General features: G+C 41.7%; 1 protein-coding gene across 1 annotated transcript in view; it reads left to right on the top strand.

Annotated features, from left to right (window-relative positions):
* LOC120930475 (electrogenic sodium bicarbonate cotransporter 1-like) overlaps positions 1–20,272 on the top strand; it is a 644,541-nt gene that overhangs the window by 193,184 nt on the left and 431,085 nt on the right. Inside the window, exon 5 of the mRNA XM_040341656.1 lies at positions 5,241–5,395. Coding sequence (XP_040197590.1) covers positions 5,241–5,395 — 155 coding nt within the window. The remainder of the gene's footprint in view (positions 1–5,240; positions 5,396–20,272) is intronic.

The following is a 20,272-nucleotide window of genomic DNA, read 5'->3' as shown; positions in this document are numbered from 1 at the left end:
AAGCCAAAATCGGTACACGTAGGTAAAGGTAAACGTAGCACATGGCAGACAGAAACAAGTTAACAAAGTTGAACAGCAAAGCAGACCTGCAGTGCAACAGTTAATATAGACTTCCTGGGATGGCCTGGGGTGGGGCCATACAGGAAGGAGAGATGATAAAAAGGCAGCCAGAAGAGAGTCAGGCCTCTAATGGAGACATGAGGAAAAGGTAAGCTGCCAGACATTATTGCATGTCCATGACAATCAGCAGGTCGTATTACTAAGTCTTTTCTCTACATAAGTTTCCGATTACCACTTTTTATATGTTTAGGTTCTTCATATTTCTTGACCAATATTTTAAACACTTCTATGTATTTGTTGTCTTTCGCCGGGGGGTTGAAGATTGCACTGCCTCCTGGCGTGGTGGCCATCTGTAAGTCCAGGGGCCCTATAATCTTCTATTGCCCGGGGGCCCCATGAGTTGTCAGTCCGCCCCTGGTTGTAGGAGTTATAAAATCAGCTGTGTCTTTATATGTTTAAACAATGGATGGATTGTGCTAACCTTAAAATGTAAACCATGTTTGTGAGCAACCAATTTTTGTGAAGGAAACCCGTAAGAGCTTATCCTATACTCCTATTCAGTGAAGCCACTTAGCTTTATATATGTGTTTCTTATGGAAAAATATATATTGATCCTAAAAATGCATTATTTAAACAAACAGTCCCAATGTGCTTATAATTAAGTACACCATGCAAAATATCCCCCTAAAAACAAAGTTCAAGTGCTAGCTATAAGGGCTTTTTTATAACCTCCTTGACTTATTCCAATTTACATTTACATTTTAAGGTTAGCGCAATCCATCTATTGTTTAAATATGTTTTGGCATTTAATTTGAGGGTGACATGCATTTTTGATTGCAGCAAACCAAACAAAAAGTTGTGAATTTAGTATATATAATTTTTTGCGCCGGTAACATTCACTTTTCATGTGTCTTTATATGTGTTAAGTTCTTCTTCCACCTCTAATATAATCTGTTCAATAATCTTCAACTTTTTTATTTTCCTCTCTAGTAGGAACATTACCAGTTCTAAGCCTTTACTAAAAAATGTAAACCATTCATCTATTGAATCCTGATTTGTCAGGCCATCGTTGGGAACTATCTTTAATATATTGTTCAAAGGTGGTAATGTCCCATAACCTTCTTCTCCATACTGTGCCCTAGCTTCCTCATTAGACTCTCATGTCGCGTACACGCGGTCGTTTTTTGGCATGAAAAAAATTGTCATTTTTTAGCATGTGCAAAAAACTAAGTTTTTTCCAACTTCATCATTAAAAACGATGTTGCCCACACACCATCGTTTTTGAAAAATGATGAACAAAGCGCGGTGACGTACAACACGTACGACGGCACTCTGAAGGGGAAGTTCTATTCGCCTTTGGGCAGCTTTTAGTTGATTCCGTGTTAGTAAAAGACGATTCGCGCTTTTTTGTCTGTTACAGCATGATGTGCTTACTCCATTATGAATGGTAGTTATACCAGAACGTGCGCTCCCATCTCATAACTCGCTTCTGGGCATGCGCGGGTTTAAAACGTTGTTTTAGCCCACACACGATAATTTTTTACAACCAGAAAAACGACATTTTAAAAAATGACAATAAAAAATGCAGCATGTTCGAATTTTTTTTTTGTCGTTTTTCAGAAGCCGAAAAACGATGTGAAAGCCCACACACGATGATTTTAAATGACGTTTTTAAAAATGCTATTTTTTCATGCCGAAAAACAACCGTGTGTACGCGGCATCAAGGTCCGTATTCTTCTTAATGGAGGCAGTAGTGGTAAAAACTTCTTCTAGATTGACCTGCCTCTTATCTAGAAATTAAAATACATCCATGGTGGCTGCAGGAATGGATGGAGATAGGCAAAAAATGGATATATGGAGTATGCCCGCACTACCAAGGTGTGGGGAGGGGGGGGGTATACGGCTGCAGCACTGAAAGTGTATCAATCCAAAAATTCAAAAAAGGGGGGTAATGCTGCGCTGTATAGGGTAAGTGGAAAAGGACTAAGGGCCTGATCCACAAAAACCCGGCGTAACTTAATTTTTCTCGTTTAAGTTACACCGCCGCAAAATCTCTAAATAAGTGCCCGATCCACAAAGCACTTACCTAGAAATTTTGAGCGGTGTAACTTAAATCCGTCCGGCGCAAGGCGTTCCTAATCTAATGGGACGAGTCCCATTTAAATTAGGCGCCATCCCGCGCCGGACGTACTGCGCATGCTCCCGACGTGCATTGCGCGAAATTACCTTACGCCGAGTTTTGTGAATCGCGCCGGGTAAAAAAAGTTGCGTCGGGAAAAAAAAGAGATGCGGCGGGAAAAAAAATGTTTTTTAAAAAATTTGACAGCGTCGCGGGAAAAAAGGGTCTACTTTTACATGGTGTATTAACTTTACACTTTGTAAAAGCAGCCCTAATTTTGCGACGGCAAACTAATACTTACGGAGAAAAAACGAAGCGTAAAAGCTTCGTGGATCTCCGTAAGGGCTAATTTGCATACCCGACGCTGGATTTCGACGAGAAATGCCCCCAGCGGCGGCTGCGGTACTGCATCCTAAGATCCGACAGTGTAAGTCCCTTACACATGTCGGATCTTCTGCCTATCTATGAGAAACTGTTTCTGTGGATCAGTTCCATAGATAGAAACAGGGATACGACGGCGTATCAGTAGATACGCCGGCGTATCCCTTTTGTGGATCAGGCCCTAAGTGAGTATAACTAGTATTAAGAAATCGTAATCAATCAAATTTAAAACATGTGGGACATATGTTAAAACACATGAAACATATGTAACACTCAAACAAATATGAAGCCAAAATATATAAACCTTAAAAAGGTAAAGTTTTGAGTGCAATTGTGCAAAAAACATGCATAACGAAAAAAAGTCCTCAAATAGAATGTTGTATTCTTCAATGTATAACAATGTATAAACTTCAGTATTCATGTGCAAACAGCAACAACATAAAGTGCCAGTGCTGGTGTCAGGTTGCCAACGTGGATAGTGCTCCTTTTCCCCTTGTGATTAGTGAGGATGTCCCCTTATTTTACTGCTGTAAGGTAACGGCATATAAAGATCTTTCTAGGTACATAGGGCCAGATTCACCAAAGAGATACGACGGCGTTTCTCCTGATACTCCGTCGTATCTCTGTTTCTATCTATGCGACTGATTCATAGAATCAGTTACGCATAGATATCCATAAGATCCGACAGGTGTAATTGTTTTACACTGTCGGATCTTAGGATGCAATACCGCGGCCGCCGCTGGGTGGAGTTCGCGTCGTAAACCAGCGTCGGGTATGCAAATTAGCAGTTACGGCGGATCCCCGACGGATTTTCGTGTTCGCTACGTCGTCCGTAGTCAAGTTTCCCGTCGCAATTTTAGTCGTTATTTGACCTGCCCTAACTTTAGTCAGCAATCGTATTGCTGTCTAAAGTTTGGCCGTCGTTCCCGCGTCGAAATTTAAAATTTAACGTCGTTTGCGTAACACGTCCGGGAATACGGAAGTACGCTACGCGGGTCGCCGTTCGAAAAAATGACGTCACGGCGCGCAAAGCACCACAGGAATTGCGAAACGGAGCATGCGCAGTAGGTCCGGCGCGGGAGCGCGCCTAATTTAAATGGCCCATTTGAATTGGCCCGCCTTGGGCCGGTGAATCAGGCACTTGCGATGAAAACTTGCGGCGGTGTAACGTATCTACGATACGTTACGCCGCCGCAGTTCTATGTGAATCTGGCCCATAGACTCCAGCCGTTTTCTGGTGAGGCGTCTCTTGATACTGTTTAACCTAGGTCTCTTTTGGGGTATAGAACCCTATGTGAGGCATTGGCGTGGAAGCCACAAAGTTAGAACACTCAGCCAATTGGAATCCCGATGGATTTTTATTCTTGAATATAGATTTTGACCTCAATTGTAGATTTTTCAATTGTTTTTTTAAGCGATTTTTAACATTTCGCTGGTCTCCCTTCTACCTCTTTTGTTTTATCCTTTTTTAACCTTTTTTCTGTGGTATTCCTATATGACCCATGGATTAGTTATTTTTCATAGTTATGTAGCATTTTATTCTTGATTTGTGGTTTTATCTCGCTGTAATTTAATTATCTCACCCAGGTCATTTCCGGTCTCTCATGTAACTTTGTTGTATTTGTTAACTATAAAAATGTATATATATGTATGTATATATATGTATGTATATATATATATATATATATATATATATATATATATATATATATATATATATACATTTTTATAGTTAATTAGTTGTTTTAATATGTACCTTGTTAATAAGAGCCCCCACTCGCTCATTAGTATTGCGTTTTTTCATTTGCTGCCATGTCATTTTCATTCTATAGTGGTTTCTGCCTGAGCTCCGGACAATAGAGTATCTGTTTATATTTTTACTCTGAGCTCTGAAGGTTCCTGAACCACAATAAAATGGCCGCTGCCCCATTTACGGTGCCTTTTTTTTCTCTCTCCCAGGACTACAAGAAAATGTCCGGTGCCCCACTTCCGGTGCATGTAAGATGGCCGCTGCCCCATTTCCGCTGCCGTTTTTCTTCTTCTCAGGACTACAAGAAAATGGCCGCTGCCCCTCTTCCGGTATCGGGAAGATGGCGGCCGCCCCACTTCCGGCCCTGTTTTTTTTCCAGAAAATGGCGACCGCCTACAATGATGAACACCAATATTTAAGACACCTCCACTACGCCCCTAGTTACTCCTGATTAGACACCAGAGGCACCAGACGTGACATGTGTGAGCATGCTGCTCGTTTTATGCTGATTTTTATGCACTTTATTGTGAGTACCCTGATTTTTGTTTTTCATCAATAAATATTTTAAACTACTAGACTATTGGCGTATGTATCTCCCTTTGTGAGGATCACTGGTGATATATCAGATGGGGCCCCACAGGGAGACTCTGTTTAGAGACCTAGGTTAAACAGTATCAAGAGATGTCTCACCAGGAAACGGCTGGAGTCTATGCCGCTTTGACACTGGCAAGAGTTGATGTTAATCTTCAGGCGCTGTGGGAAGGTTTAGGCAATGGTGGGGAGAAGAGTTTTACAAAGAAAAAAAGTAACCAAACTTGAGCTTTGGTTTTGAACATATGGTTTTAAACTGGGCTTTAAATAAATAGCAATTATGGTAATGTTCAAAAATGAGCATTTTAAAATAATATAAATATTAATGTATTATTCTAGCTGTTCCGGAAAGCAGCATATAAGGCTATGAACAAAGATGAACTGACAGCAGGAATCGATGATTTCTTAGATGAAGTTGCTGTTCTGCCACCAGGAAAATGGGATCCTACAGTTCGTATTCAACCACCCAAATTTTTGCCATCAGTCCAGAGAAGGTAAATTTCTTACTGTTAAAGTTGTGTACTAACTTGTAATGATGTGTAAAATCCTGCTTGTAAGGACTATAACAGATTGTAAGTGAAATCAACCAAATTGCTTTTCCATCACAACAAAACAGAAACAATATCTGCCAGTTATACCTTTGGAAAGTAATCGTGACACAAAGAGTAACAGGAGGATAAAATGCACAACAGCAGAGGTAAAACTGATGGATAAGGGGGAATGGGGGGTGTATAGAAGGAATGTAGTACTTTAGAATATGCATGATAGGCAAAAGACTCGAATGGATGGTGAATGACTAGGCCTAGGGCGGCACTTTGCGGGGGGCGGCAAAAAATCAAATCACTCCTCGGCACATATCCCCATTCCACCCTCTCCCCCCAAATTAAAAGATGCTCTGTTCCCCTGTGCTCATCCCACCCTGTCCCCCTATGCTCATCCCACCCTGTCCCCCTGTCCTCATCCCACCCTGTCCCCCTGTCCTTATCCCATCCTGTCCCCCTGTCCTCATCCCATCCTGTCCCCCTGTCCTCATCCCACCCTGTCCCCCTGTCCTCATCCCACCTTGTACTCCTCCCATGAAAATTATAGGGTGGGTCTTAAAAAGGAAGGGGTGCGTCATATATAACGTAGGGGGTGCGTGAGTTTCACCAGGCCTAGGGTGGCACAAAACCTAAATACACCCCTGACGGTATGTATATATTTATGGTCGTTACCCTCTGAGAGAGAGATGTGGATCACATAAACACGCGACAAGACTTACAACATAAATAGACCTGAAGTGTGGCTTGGTGGTCTGGTCAGTATGCCAAGAAAAGGGGGCATACCCAAGGTAAGTAATGGGTAGTTAATTGAAGAAGGATATGCTGAGAAGTGCCCTGAAAAAGGGAAGGGCGGGAGGGTGTCGAATGCGATTGAATGCGCAGACTCACGGACATGAGGTGAGCTGAAAAGAGTCGGCCCAGTGACGTGTAGTACCGCACACTGAACCGACAAAGAGCTTGTGTGAGTGGGCTGCTTAAATACCCTCCGGGCTCCTCCCATAAACTCAGGCCACCATACTGGCCTTCTTATATATATATATATATATATATATATATATATATATATATATGTATTTTTGTGATTCACAAACAAGATAAGGCGTACACCTTCGGATCTTAGGCTGCAATACTTTGGCCGCCGCTGGGTGGAGTTTGCGTCGTTTTCCGGCATCGGATATGCAAATGAGCTTTTACGGCGATCCACAAAGCTACTCGCGTGCGTTACGTCGTTTTTTCCCGTCGCGAAGTTAAGCTATCTTTTTCATGGCTTAACTTTACACCAGCCATGTTAAAGTATGGCCGTCGTTCCCGCGTCGAATTAAATTTTTTTTTTTGGCATAAGTACGTTACGCACATCGCCATTCACAAACACGTCGGGGCGCCGTAATTTCGCGCAAAGCACGTCAGGAAATTTACTAACGGAGCATGCGCAGAGCCTAATTGAAATGGTACACGCCCCATTTGAATTAGGCGAGTTTATACTCAAGTGCTTTGTGAATCAAGCACTTACGAGGAAAACTTGCGGCGATGTAACGTAAAGACGATACGTTACGTCGCCGCATTTGTACCTGAATCTGGCCCTTAATTTTTAACCTACTCTTTTTTTATATTTCATTAAGAAAAGGGTTACAGTTTCTGAATCCCTCTCTGAGTTAACCTGTAATGGGTATTAAACACCTCTTTCCATGTTTGTTTAAATACTGGCTAGCTTTGTTTTCCTTTACATTTTATATGTATGTGTATGTGTATGTGTATGTGTGTGTGTGTGTGTGTGTGTGTGTTTGTATGTATGTATGTATGTATGTATGTATGTGTGTGTGTGTGTATATATGTATATGTATATATATATATATATATATATGTATGTATATACATATACACACACACATATATCGATCTGTGTGTGTGCGTGTAAAAGGCTTTGGGGGATTTGAAGCTCCAGATCCAGTAAAGAAAGTGTCATAAATTGGAGATGGATTTGGATGATTATCTTTGGAATCAGGTGTAACCGTGAATGAGCATGCACAAAAACCAAAGATTTTTTTAGGTATGGAATGTGTGGATCATTGGTCCCATACAAAGCAACAAGATCATTAAAGTGGTAGTTAAGTCTAATTTGTTTACATTTTACCTACAGATTATAAGGCTACTGTAGGTAATGTAAATATCTCCTAAACATGCACCATTTAGGAGATATTTACTTGTGTAGCAGCCAGTGACAGCATCGGTTCATGCACGCTAAAGGAATGGCATTCCCGTGCCATTCCTTCAGAGCTCTGTGCCATAAACCGTGACTCCCGTGTGCATGCGGGAGTGATGTCATCGTGGCTAGGTCATTGAAGGACAGAAGCCCGCGAACCCGGAAGGAAGACCAGGTAAAGATGAAAGCCCTGTCAGCGGAGGGCTTTGTTTGAAGGAAGTTTCACATAATGTGCTAGTATACATTTAAAGTCCGGGACTTTTCTGGAACTTTTTGTTTAAAAGTTTAAATTAGTATTATATATATATATACGGTGTGTGTGTGTGTATATATATATATATATATATATATATATATATATATATATATATATATGTGTGTGTGTATATATATAATACTGTATGTGTGTATGTGTGTGTGTGTGTGTGTATATATATATATATATATATATATATATATATATATATATATATATATATATATATTACTGTATGTGTGTGTGTAAATGTATGATCCTAGAGAATAAAATGGCAATTGTTGCAATATTTTATGTCACACAGTATTTGCACAGTGGTCTCTCAAACACAATAAAAAAAATACACTTTAACCACTTGACATCCGGGCCTATGTTGCCACTTTTCTCCTTCATGTAAAAATCAAATTTTTTTCCCTAGAAAATTAATCAGAACCCCCAAATATTATATATATATATTTTTTTAGCAGACACCCTAGGTAATAAAATGGCGGACATTGCAACTTTTTTTCTCACACGGTATTTGCGCAATAATTTTTCAAATGCCTTTTTTTGGGGAAAAAAATGGTTTCATGGATTAAAAAATAACAAAACGGTAAAGTTAGCCCAATTTCTTTGTATAATGTGAAAGATAATGTTACGCCGAGTAAATAGATACCTAACATGTCACACTTTAACCACTTAAGCCCCGGACCAAAACGCTGCCTAAAGACCCAAGGTGTTTTTACAATTTGGCACTGCGCTGGTTTAACTGGTAATTGCGCGGTCATGCAATGTTGTACCGAAACGAAATTTGCGTCCTTTTCTTCCCACAAATAGAGCTTTCTTTTGATGGTATTTGATTGCCTCTGCGATTTTTATTTTTTGCGATATAAACGGAAAAAGATCGAAAATTTTGAAAAAAAAATATTTTTCTTATAACAAAAAGTAAAAAATATCGAATAAACAAAATTTTAGTCAAACATTTAGGCCAAAATGTATTCAGCCACATGTCTTTAGTAAAAAAAATCGCAATAAGCGTATATTTATTGGTTTCGCAAAAATTATAGCGTCTACAAACTAGGGTACATTTTCTGGAATTTATTTTATGACTGCCTATCTCATTTCTTGAGGTGCTAAAATGGCAGGGCAGTACAAAACCCCCCCAAATGACCCCATTTTGAAAAGTAGACACCGCAAGGAAACTGCTGAGAGGCATGTTGAGTCCATTGAATTTTTTTTTTTTTTGTCCCAAGTGATTGAATAATGACAAAAAAATAAATAAATTACAAAATGTTGTCACTAAATGATATATTGCTCGCACATACCATGGTTATATGTGGAATTTCACCCCAAAATACATTCTGCTGCTTCTTCTGAGTACGGGGATACCACATGTGTGGGACTTTTTGGGAGCCTAGCCGCGTACAGGACCCTGAAAACCAAGCACCGCCTTCAGCATTTCTAAGGGCGCAAATTTTTGATTTCACTCCTCACTACCTATCACAGTTTCGAAGGCCATAAAATGCCAAAATAGCACAAACCCCCCCAAATGACCCCATTTTGGAAAGTAGACACCCCAAACTATTTGCTGAGAGGCATGTCGAGTCCATGGAATATTTTATATTTTGACACAAGTTGCGGGAATATGATAAACTGATTTTTTTTTGCACAAAGTTGTCACTAAATGATATATTTCTCACACATGCCATGGTTATATGTGGAATTGCACCCCAAAATGCATTCTGCTGCTTCTCCTGAGTACAGGGATACCACATGTGTGTGACTTTTTGGGAGCCTAGCCGCGTACGGGGCCCCGAAAACCAAGCACCGCCTTCAAGATTTCTAAGGGCATACATTTTTGATTTCACTCACACAAATCTTGAAGGTGGTGATTGGTTTTTGGGGTCCCATACGCGGCTAGGCTCCCAAAAAGTCCCACACATGTGGTATCTCCGTACTCAGGAGAAGCAGCAGAATGTATTTTGGGGTGCAATTCCACATATAACCATGGCATGTGTGAGAAATTTATCATTTAGTGACAACGTTTTGTAATTTTTTTTTTGGTCAATATTCAATCACTTGGGGCAAAAAAATTAAATATTCCATGGACTCAACATGCCTCTCAGCAAATAGCTTGGGGTGTCTTCTTTCCAAAATTGGGTCATTTGGGGGGGTTGTGTGCCATCTTGGCATTTTATGGCCTTCAAAACTATGATAGGTAGTGAGGAGTGAAATCAAAAATGTATGCCCTTAGAAATCTTCAAGGCTTTTCGGGGCCCCGTACACGGCTAGGCTCCCAGAAAGTCCCACACATGTGGTATCCCCGTACTCAGGAGAAGCAGCAGAATGTATTTTGGGGTGCAATTCCACATATAACCATGGCATGTGTGAGCAATATATCATTTAGTGACAACTTTGTGCAAAAAAAAATCAGTTTATCATATTCCCGCAACTTGTGTCAAAATATAAAATATTCCATGGACTCGACATCCCTCTCAGAAAATAGCTTGGGGTGTCTACTTTCCAAAATGGGGTCATTTGTTTTTTTTTGTGCTATTTTGGCATTTTATGGCCTTCGAAACTGTGATAGGTAGTGAGGAGTGAAATCAAAAGTTTACACCCTTAGAAAGCCTGAAGGCGGTGATTGGTTTTTGGGGTCCCGTACGCGGCTAGGCTCCCAAAAAGTCTCACACATGTGGTATCCCCGTACTCAGGAGAAGCAGCAGAATGTATTTTGGGGTGTAATTCCACATATGGGGGGAGTATGCTTTGCGCGTGGGTGTAAGCGTTACTGGCACTAACTAGCTACCTAGCGGCACCAGCGACACTAATACAGCGATCAGAAAAATGATCGCTTAGTGGCGCTGGCAATAGGGGGTGAAAGGGTTAACTCTAGGGGCAATCCGGGGTTAAAACCTTTATTAGAAAATGTATGGGGGTACCTAACGCTAGAAAAACCTAGCGGGCGAACCTCAAAAAATAACTAGCTACCTAGCGGCACTAATACAGCGATCAGAAAACGATCGCTTAGTGACGCTGGTAATAGGGGGTAAAAGGGTTAACTCTAGGGGCAATCAGGGGTTAAAACCTTTATTAGAAAATGTATAGGGGTACCTAACGCTATAAAAACCTGGCGGGCAAACCTCAAAAAATAACTAGCTACCTAGCGGCACCAGCGACACTAATACAGCAATCAGAAAAACGATTGCTTAGTGACGCTGGCAATAGGGGGTGAAAGGGTTAACTCTAGGGGCAATCAGGGGTTAAAACCTTTATTAGAAAATGTATGGGGGTACCTAACGCTATAAAAACCTGGCGGGCAAACCTCAAAAAATAACTAGCTACCTAGCGGCACCAGCGACACTAATACAGCGATCAGAAAAACGATCGCTTAGTGACGCTGGCAATAGGGGGGTGAAAGGGTTAACTCTAGGGGCAATCAGGGGTTAAAACCTTTATTAGAAAATGTATGGGGGTACCTAACGCTATAAAAACCTGGCGGGCGAACCTCAAAAAATAACTAGCTACCTAGCGGCACGAGCGACACTAATACAGCGATCAGAAAAACGATCGCTTAGTGACGCTGGCAAAAGGGGGGTGAAAGGGTTAACTAGGGGGTGATCAAGGGGTTAAGTGTTAGGTCCAGGGTAGCCCCCTACCCCCCCCCCCAATAAAGGTTTTAACCCCTTGATCACCCCCTAGTTAACCCTTTCACGCCCCTTTTGCCAGCGTCACTAAGCGATCGTTTTTCTGATCGCTGTATTAGTGTCGCTCGTGCCGCTAGGTAGCTAGTTTTTTTTGAGGTTCGCCGCCATGTTTTTATAGCGTTAGGTACCCCCATAAATTTTCTAACGCTATAAAACATGGCGGCGAACCTCAAAAAAAACTAGCTACCTAGTGGCACGAGCGACACTAATACAGCGATCAGAAAAACGATCGCTTAGTGACGCTGGCAAAAGGGGGGTGAAAGGGTTAACTAGGGGGTGATCAAGGGGTTAAAACCTTTATTGGGGGGGGGGGGGGGTAGGGGGCTATCCTGGACCTAACACTAACTGCCTGACACTAACTGCCTGTCACACTTAGACGCTCACTTCACAGTGGGCATTTGGCGCCTAATTAAGCTCAAAAATCAATCAATCAATCAATCAATCACACTGACACTAAATGCAGTGATCAGTAAATGATCACTGCTATTTAATGACAGTGTGACAGGGGGGGCTGGGGGGGTGACCGGGGGGGGATTGTATGCCTATGTGTACAGGTGTCAGTGTAGTGCTTGTGTACTCACTGTGTGATGTCTCCGCTCCTCCGCCGGACAAATATACCGGCGGGAGGAGCGGTGACATCACTTCCTCCTCTGCCTGTGTTTACAATGCAGGCGGAGGAGGGCGGGGGAGGAAGCGGATTGGCTGGGGAGCGATCCGGAGGGGGCGGACAAAAACGAACAGCCGCCCCCTCATCCCGAAACGCTCCTGAAGCTTACCGGACCGCCGCAAGTACCGGGGGGGTCCCGATTGGACCCCCGACCCACGTCAAGCAATGCACGTACAGGTACGTTGATGTGCCTGTCCGTGCCATTCTGCTGATGTATATGTACATGAGGCGGTCCGGAAGTGGTTAATATTGCACGCACAAATGGAATGGCGCCAAACTTCAGTACTTAAAAATCTCCATAGGCGACGCTTTAAATTTTTTACAGGTTACTATTTTCATGTTACAGAGGAGGTCTAGTGCTAGAATTGTTGCACACGCTCTAACGCACGCGACGATACCTCACATGTGGGGTTTGAAGGGCGTTTACATATGTGGGCGGGACTTGCATGCAAGTTCACTTCTAAGCGCGAGCTAACGGGGACAGGGGCGTTTTTTAAAAAAAAATTGTAATTTTATTATTATTTTACTTAATTTTTTAATTTTAACACTTTATTTTCCATATTTTTTTTTTGATCACTTTTATTTCCTATTAGAAGGAATGTAAACATCCCTTGTAATAGGAATCACTGTGACAAGTCCTCTTTATGGAGAGATGTGGGGTCAATAAGACCCCACATCTCTCCTTCAGGCTTACAAGCATTAGATCTGTGAAGAAAATTCACCGATCTAATGCCTACAGCTGCGATTGCGGCTTTGTTTACTTCCGGGTACCGGGCTCGACGTCATAACGTCGCGCCCGGACCTCCGACCATCTGGTCACCAGTCATCTCTATGCTTTCCCAACGAACGCCGGCCGATTCGCTCTCCGGTCCCCCGATGGCACGGGAGAGCCCGGAGAAGCACCGGATGGCGGCAGGAGGGGGGATGTCCCCTCCCGCCGCCTATAAGAACGATCAAGCGGTGGAACCGCCGCTATGATCATTCTTATGTTGCACAGAATCGCCGGCTGAAGACGATGATATCTGAATGATGCCTGTAGCTGCAGGCATCATTCAGATATCACCGCACAAAGCCGAGGACGTCCATGGACGTCCTCGGATGTCAAGTGGTTAATGAATAAAAACAAACAAACACAATACTTACTCCAATTTTTTGTATAATGTGAAAGATTATGTTACGCCGAGTAAATAGATACCTAACATGTTATGCTTTAAACACTTGCCTACTGGACACTTAAACCCTCGCTCCTGTCCAGACCAATTTTCAGCTTTCAGTGCTCTCACACTTAGAATGAAAATTACTCGGTCATACAACACTGTACCCATTAAAAAATGTTATTTTTTTCATAGAAACAGGGATGGACTGGCCATAGGGACTACAGGGAGTTTCCCGGTGGGCCGATGGCTCAGTGGGCCGTTTTTCAAAACAGAGATGCTGCTTGGAGGACTTTTTCTAACGCCCTGGCAGCGCCCCAGTGTGAAAGCACTTAGGCTTTCACACTGGGACTGCAGCGGAAGCGTTTTTACAGGCGCTATTTTTAGCCCAAAAGCGCCTAAAAAACGCCTCAGTGTAAAAAGGGGTCCTACACTCACCCCCTCTCTTTTACACTCACTCTCTTTTTCTTACACTCACCCCCCTCTCTCACCCACCCCCTTTCCCTCAACCCTCCGTCTCTCTCTCATTCCCCTCTCTCTCACCCTCTCATGATATACAATAATGGATGTAGGGTCCTTTTGGTGGGCGTGATTTTTCGGGGGGGTGGGGGCAACATTTTATTGAATTAAAGTGGGCCGGTCTGGATGAAGTCCAGGGCCAAATTTTTGTCCCAGTCCAGCCCTGCATAGAAATAGAGCTTTCTTTAACCCACTGGGTTGTTTTAATTTTTTGCGCTATAAAAGAAAAAAGTTCGGAAATTTTGAAAAAATAAATTTTTCATTTTTCTTTGTTTCTGTTTTTTTTTTTTATAAATTTTGGCCAAAATTTATACTGCTACATTGCTTTTGTAAAAATAACCCAATTTTTTTTTTATATTATTTGGTCTGTGTGAAAGTAATGCTGACCATACATTATACAATTTTCTTATTCAATTTTCTTTAGATTTACTTTCAACTATGTAATGTGAGGGCATGCCTGATTGTATACATCTTTGAGGAAAGTGTTAAGGTTTAAACTCATATTATATGATTTTGGTAAATCTAAAGGAACGTTGTATAAGAAAATGGTATACTGTATGGCCAGCCTCATAGTCTACAAGCTATGGTGCTAATCATTGAAAATTTATCACACCTAATGTACTGATGGGCTATTTAATTTCTTGAGACACTAACAAGTCAGTACAGTAAAAAATACCCCCCCCCCAAATGACCCCTTTTTGGAAAGTAGACATTCCAATGTATTTAGTAAGCGGCATGGTGAGTTTTTTTTAGTTTTATATCCAAAAATACATTCTGCCACTCTTCCGGAGTATGTCGATGCCACATGTGTGGGACCTTTTCACAGCCTAGCCACATAGAGAGGCCCAACATGCAGGGAGCACCGTCAGGTGTTCTAGGAGCATAAATTACACATCTAACTTGTTGACTAGCTATTACATGACATGGGCACTGTTGGCACTTTGAGCATTGTGACACTGATGGGCATTGTGACACTGATGGGCAATGTGACACTGATGGGCACTGATGGGCATGTGACACTGATGGGCACTGTTTTGGCAGGTAACAAGCGAAAAATTCCTTACTGCAGCACAGATAGATCTCTCTCCTCACCCGCGGTCTTTGTGTGAGGAGGGAGAGCAGTTAATGAAAGATGATTCTTATGAACCTTGGTTACAAGACCACCCAGGCAGGTATAGGTTCAATGCAGGAAAGCGTTTCCGTAAGCCCCCACAGGCCTGGAGATATCAAATAATAACACAGGACACAAGCATGCTTTGTGATCATAAGATATCTGCCTTTACTCGGGCTGAGCCCTCTTATATACAGATTTAGAAGGACATAGGAGGGGTTTTCCCAAAAGGCATACGTGTAATTTCAAGAATACATTCAGGTTAATCATTTACCATTAGCTAGTACGTGTTATATAAGTTCAATTAATATATGGATGTGACCTAAAACATATGTTTTCTGTGTTTACACAAATGTTGTAGAACTATACTTAGTTTATCTTAAACAAACATGAGCCAGGGCAAAAGTCCATACATATGTTGATCATACATAAATAACTAGGTGAAAGGTGTCTTTAGATAATAAGAACCACGTGAACTTATGTGTAGGTTTTTTAACTTTTTCCTTAACCCATAACATGTCGTTTCTGAACTTAAAATGGAGGTTGTCAATGCTATGTTCTTAACAAATCCTCTCTTTTGAGACATAGTATGTCTCACAGTTATATAATCCTTCTTTTATCATAATACATACTCATCATAATGATGGTTATGGCAGCACTTTTTAACCATGCCAGAATTCCTACTCCAGAATTTAAGTTTGCAAAAGGATCCCATGTTTTAGCAATATTTCTAGCTTCAACTTGTAATGTGCTTACTTCTTTTCGATGTTGTGCAATTATATCATAATAATCTGGTACCTCAATACTTGTGTTATGGAACCAGGTACAACACTCATAATCTTCTGTATTTTCACATAAACCAGTTAAAGCAGCACTTATGCTTTCTATGGCTAACTCATGTAGTCCTAATTGTTTTCTAATTGCTCTAGTTTCTATATTTAATTTAGTAATATCATCAGAATTATTTTCCATTATTTCATCAATAATTCCAGTATAATTATTCAACCTTTTCATTAAGTCTATTCCCCACCCACTCCATGAGGGAAACCATGCCCATGCCATATCCTTTTCTTGGAATAAATCCCGTCTTTCACGATGCTTAAGGGGGTATCTGGGATGCATACTGGCCTCTAATAGGTGTCTTCCCTTATCATCCCCCAACACACCCATTATAGGGATCAGTGATGCAAGGTAACACCATCCCTGAGGGTCCATGGGAATCCATGGATAACATGTTTTCCCACAACAGATATAAATACTGTTTCCTAAAGCTAGGGGTCTTTTGTTAAATATTGTCATCATTTCATCAGAAAGACTGGAAAAGGTTAAACTTGACAAAAATTGTCCTACTGTGGAAGTGGAACTAGAGTTAAGAAAGTCCATTAGAGTGATGTTTAGGGCAGGTTCTGAAGTGTGAAATACAGGGCTCTCAATTGAAGTCATTGAAAAGTTAATTTTAGCTTGTTGGCAAACTTCAGCTCCTTTTGTGGAGTTCCCCAACCTAAAACACCAGTCTGGGAAATAACTTCTACTAATAATTTGAAAAGTAAGGGTATTATTTGAAAGCATTCTTGTGACATTTGTAAGGACGAGAGGAGGTGTGTTATTAAGGAGGGGGGTGAAGTTTAGAGGTACTGCCATGAGAGGAATACTAATGGTGGAGGGGTGTAATTTACTACATATCCAACATTTTTCATATCCTGATTTCTGTGCATAGGCATATTTAAACTTCAATAATAAAATTTTATCTGTAAAACTTTCTGAGTTTTCATTTCTCTTGTGTCTGTCATGTATATTATTCATATTATTCTGTTGTGGACTGTTAGAAGCTCCACAAATGCTCTTTATGTGTCCCAAATCTTCAGGATGATAAATACAGTTAGTTGTCAGCCAAATTGGCAGGAACACGATCAGGGCAGCCCAGAATAAGAGGCACAAGGCTTTCCCAGAAGTCTGTGGTGAAATAAGCGACGTCATCTTCTTCAGAGACTTTTTTTCCACCTGCTTCACTCACTGTTCGAGGATTTGTATCACCTTTTTCACCTCCTTTATCTTTGGCTTGCTTCTTAGGTGTTTGGTTCACCTTCTTCACACGACTAGCATGGATCCAAGCCTGTTGTCCCTCTACCATAATAGCTGTTCGGGTAACCGCGATCACTGTAGTTGGAGGTCCAAATGGATACTCTTCCTTCTTGGTACGCTTCAGTTGCTGGACCACTACGACATCTCCCACTTGAAAGTTATGAGTTGGTTTCTGTGAAGAAAAAGGAGAGGTGCGAGCAACATTCCTTTCAACTTGATCTAAAGTTTCAATAAGTTTTTTTACATATTCTTCCTGAATAAGATCTAGGTCCCCTCTTTCTAACATAAGTGGCTGTCTGGCCCATGGGGTGGGGAATGGTCTACCCATTTAGACTTCAAAAGGAGAGTATCCTGTCTTTTTAGAGGGTGTCATTCTTACCTCGGCTAGTACAGCTGGTAGGACCTTCTTCCAATTTGCATACGTACCTCCAGTGGCCTTCATGATCTTATCTTTAAGGGTTCTGTTCATTCTCTCAACTATACCTGAGCTCTGGGGATGGTACGGAATATGAAACTTCCAGTCTATTTTCAGTGTCTTTACTAGATCTTGACAAACTTTGGCCACAAATGCAGGACCATTGTCTGAGTTGATCTGAAATGGGCATCCCCATCTGGGAATGATTTCCTGTGTGAGAATTTTTACTACTGTTTGTGCATCTTCCTTTGTTGTTACAAACACTTCTATCCATCTTGAAAACATGTCCACTATTACTAGCAAATATTCCTGTCTTTTACCTAGTTTGGGCATGTGTGTAAAATCAATTTGTAAATGAGTGAATGGTGTAGATGGATATATCAGATGTTCATGTTTTGCCTTGTGAGGGTTCCTGGGATTATTCCGAATGCATGTGATGCATCTGGAAACATATGCCTTAACGAGAGAGGGAAGACCTGGAATGAAAAAATCCTTATCCAAAAGTTCACATGTGACTTTCCACCCTCAGTGACCTATGCCATGGTATTGTGAAATAAAAATGGGTGCGCTGGCTACAGGGATACATGGTCTCCCCTCTTGGCAGACAAGGCCAGTTTCTGGGCTTGTCTGCACACCTATTTTATTCCATTGCTGGATGTCTTGGTCTGTGGCATATGCTTGGAGGTCATGCAATGTTTGATCTAGGAGTGGGATTTCAGGTGAGAGCAATGGCATTTGGATGTCTGCTGTCTGTGTGGATGCTGCTTCTCTTGCTGCTTTGTCAGCTAAGGCATTGCCTTTGGCTATGTCATCTTGTTGCCCTGTATGTGCCCTACAGTGTAGTGTGGTTGCATGTCCTAGAGTGAATGATGTAGCCATTTCCACCACCATCACACAGGATACCAAAGCTCTGAGACACACCAGCATGCCCTGCACTGGCATAGGCACAACCCTTGGGGGAAAAACGCAGTTTGCCTCCCATGTTTTTGCGCCAGGACTCCTGTCATGGTTGTACAGTTGTCCCTAGCAAATAGGTGTAACCCTTTGCTATACTCAGAGGCCAAGACCAGGAGCTGTTATCATAGTTTTGAGGTATACAAAAGCATTATACATGTCATACAATCTGGCATGTCAGTACCTGTGGTTTGTCTCAAAATGTTATCATAGTAGGAACAGTCAGGTATGCATTGGCGGCAGTCATGCCAATCATGCCAAGAAAGGACAGCATATCCTTCTTGGTCTGTGGGGGGGCTAGACCCATGGAGAGCCGCAGCTCGTGACTGACTTTCCTTTCACCTTTTGTGAGTACAAAACCAAGGTATACAACAGTTCCTGACACCATTGAAGTCTCTTTTTGGAAATTTTACGACCATTATCTGCCAACCAATGTAGCAGATCTGAACCATCCTCTTTTCAGGCTACCTGGCTTGGGTTACATATCAATCAACATATTGGAGTAGGACAGAACAATGGCAGGGAGTCCAGGACCGCAATGTGGCCTGGGGCACAACTGAGTAGACTACAGGAGTCCACATAACCCTGGGGCATTCTACACCATGTCATCTGGCAAAAAATTGTTTTTTTTTAAAAAACAGAAAGCAAGGATTGGCTGTGTCTCCTCATCAACAAGGATGCTAAAAAATACATCTGATAAATAAATCACAGAAAAATACTCTGCATCGGGTGGTATGGAGGTTAGGAGTGATGGCACATCAGGCACTATGGGTGCAATGGGCACCACCAGGTTGTTTATAGCTCTGATGTCTTGTACAAACCTGTAAGAGCCGTCTGGCTTTTTTATTGGGTTGATGGGGGTGTTGTAGGGTGACAGTGTCTCTTTAAGAATTCCTTGTTGCAGGAACCTCTATTTGTTTTAGGGGGGCTAAATGTTTTACTTGTCCCAGTGTCTCCCTGTTCTTCCTCCTGCTCCCTTCTGGTTCAACTACCTCAACTCTGGCTTCCTGTCCGTGCCTCTGTAGGTGCTGTCTATCTTGTTGTAATGCGGGGGGGGGGGCTGCTGTCGGGTCAGGGACAACTCTCTTTTTATTAGCTTCTTCTCTATGTTTTTGATCATAATCTTCCTTACTTAAACATTTGGTGGGCTTTTTCTGTTTCATATTTTCCCTTGGGAACCAATATGGGGCATATTTTAACCAATTCTCTGCTCCCTTTTCCATATAATCCATATCCCATTGAGGGTCCCCGGGGTACCAAGGGAAAGCTCTCTTATCTCCTAAACACAATCCTTTGACCATATCGATGTGGAATTCTGTATTGCTACCGTTTTTTTGGGGAACGGGTCTGTACTGTGTAAGGCTGTGGTCCATCGTGCTAAATTTGAAACCCATGGGTCTATAAGTTCATAATTAGTACCACAAATTCTAGCTACAAAATCCTTACATATTTCCCCTGGGTTGGGTGGAGGGGGAGGACCTTCTTTACCTTGTTTCTGACCCATATTGAAAGTGGGAGACGACTGACTTACCACACAGTCTTCTGATCCACACAACAAATGATTCTTATACTTCTAATAATACTTATACTTCTATGCGATAGAAAGAAAAAAGCAAAGATTTTGGGGCTGCCGGAGTCTATTTCCTCATTAACCACTTAATTTTCCTTCCCTAAAGGAATGTCTATGCAGTACTGCTTATCTTTTGTGGGTTTACCAAAAACCTTACTATGGGTTTACCCAAAACCCTTCTATTAACCTCCTGGCATGGTTCTTATCCCCTACTA

Source organism: Rana temporaria, chromosome 3, assembly GCF_905171775.1.
Source record: "Rana temporaria chromosome 3, aRanTem1.1, whole genome shotgun sequence".
NCBI lineage: Eukaryota > Metazoa > Chordata > Amphibia > Anura > Ranidae > Rana > Rana temporaria.
The sequence above is the reverse complement of the archived record's forward strand: the minus strand, read 5'-3'. Positions and strand labels throughout refer to the sequence as shown.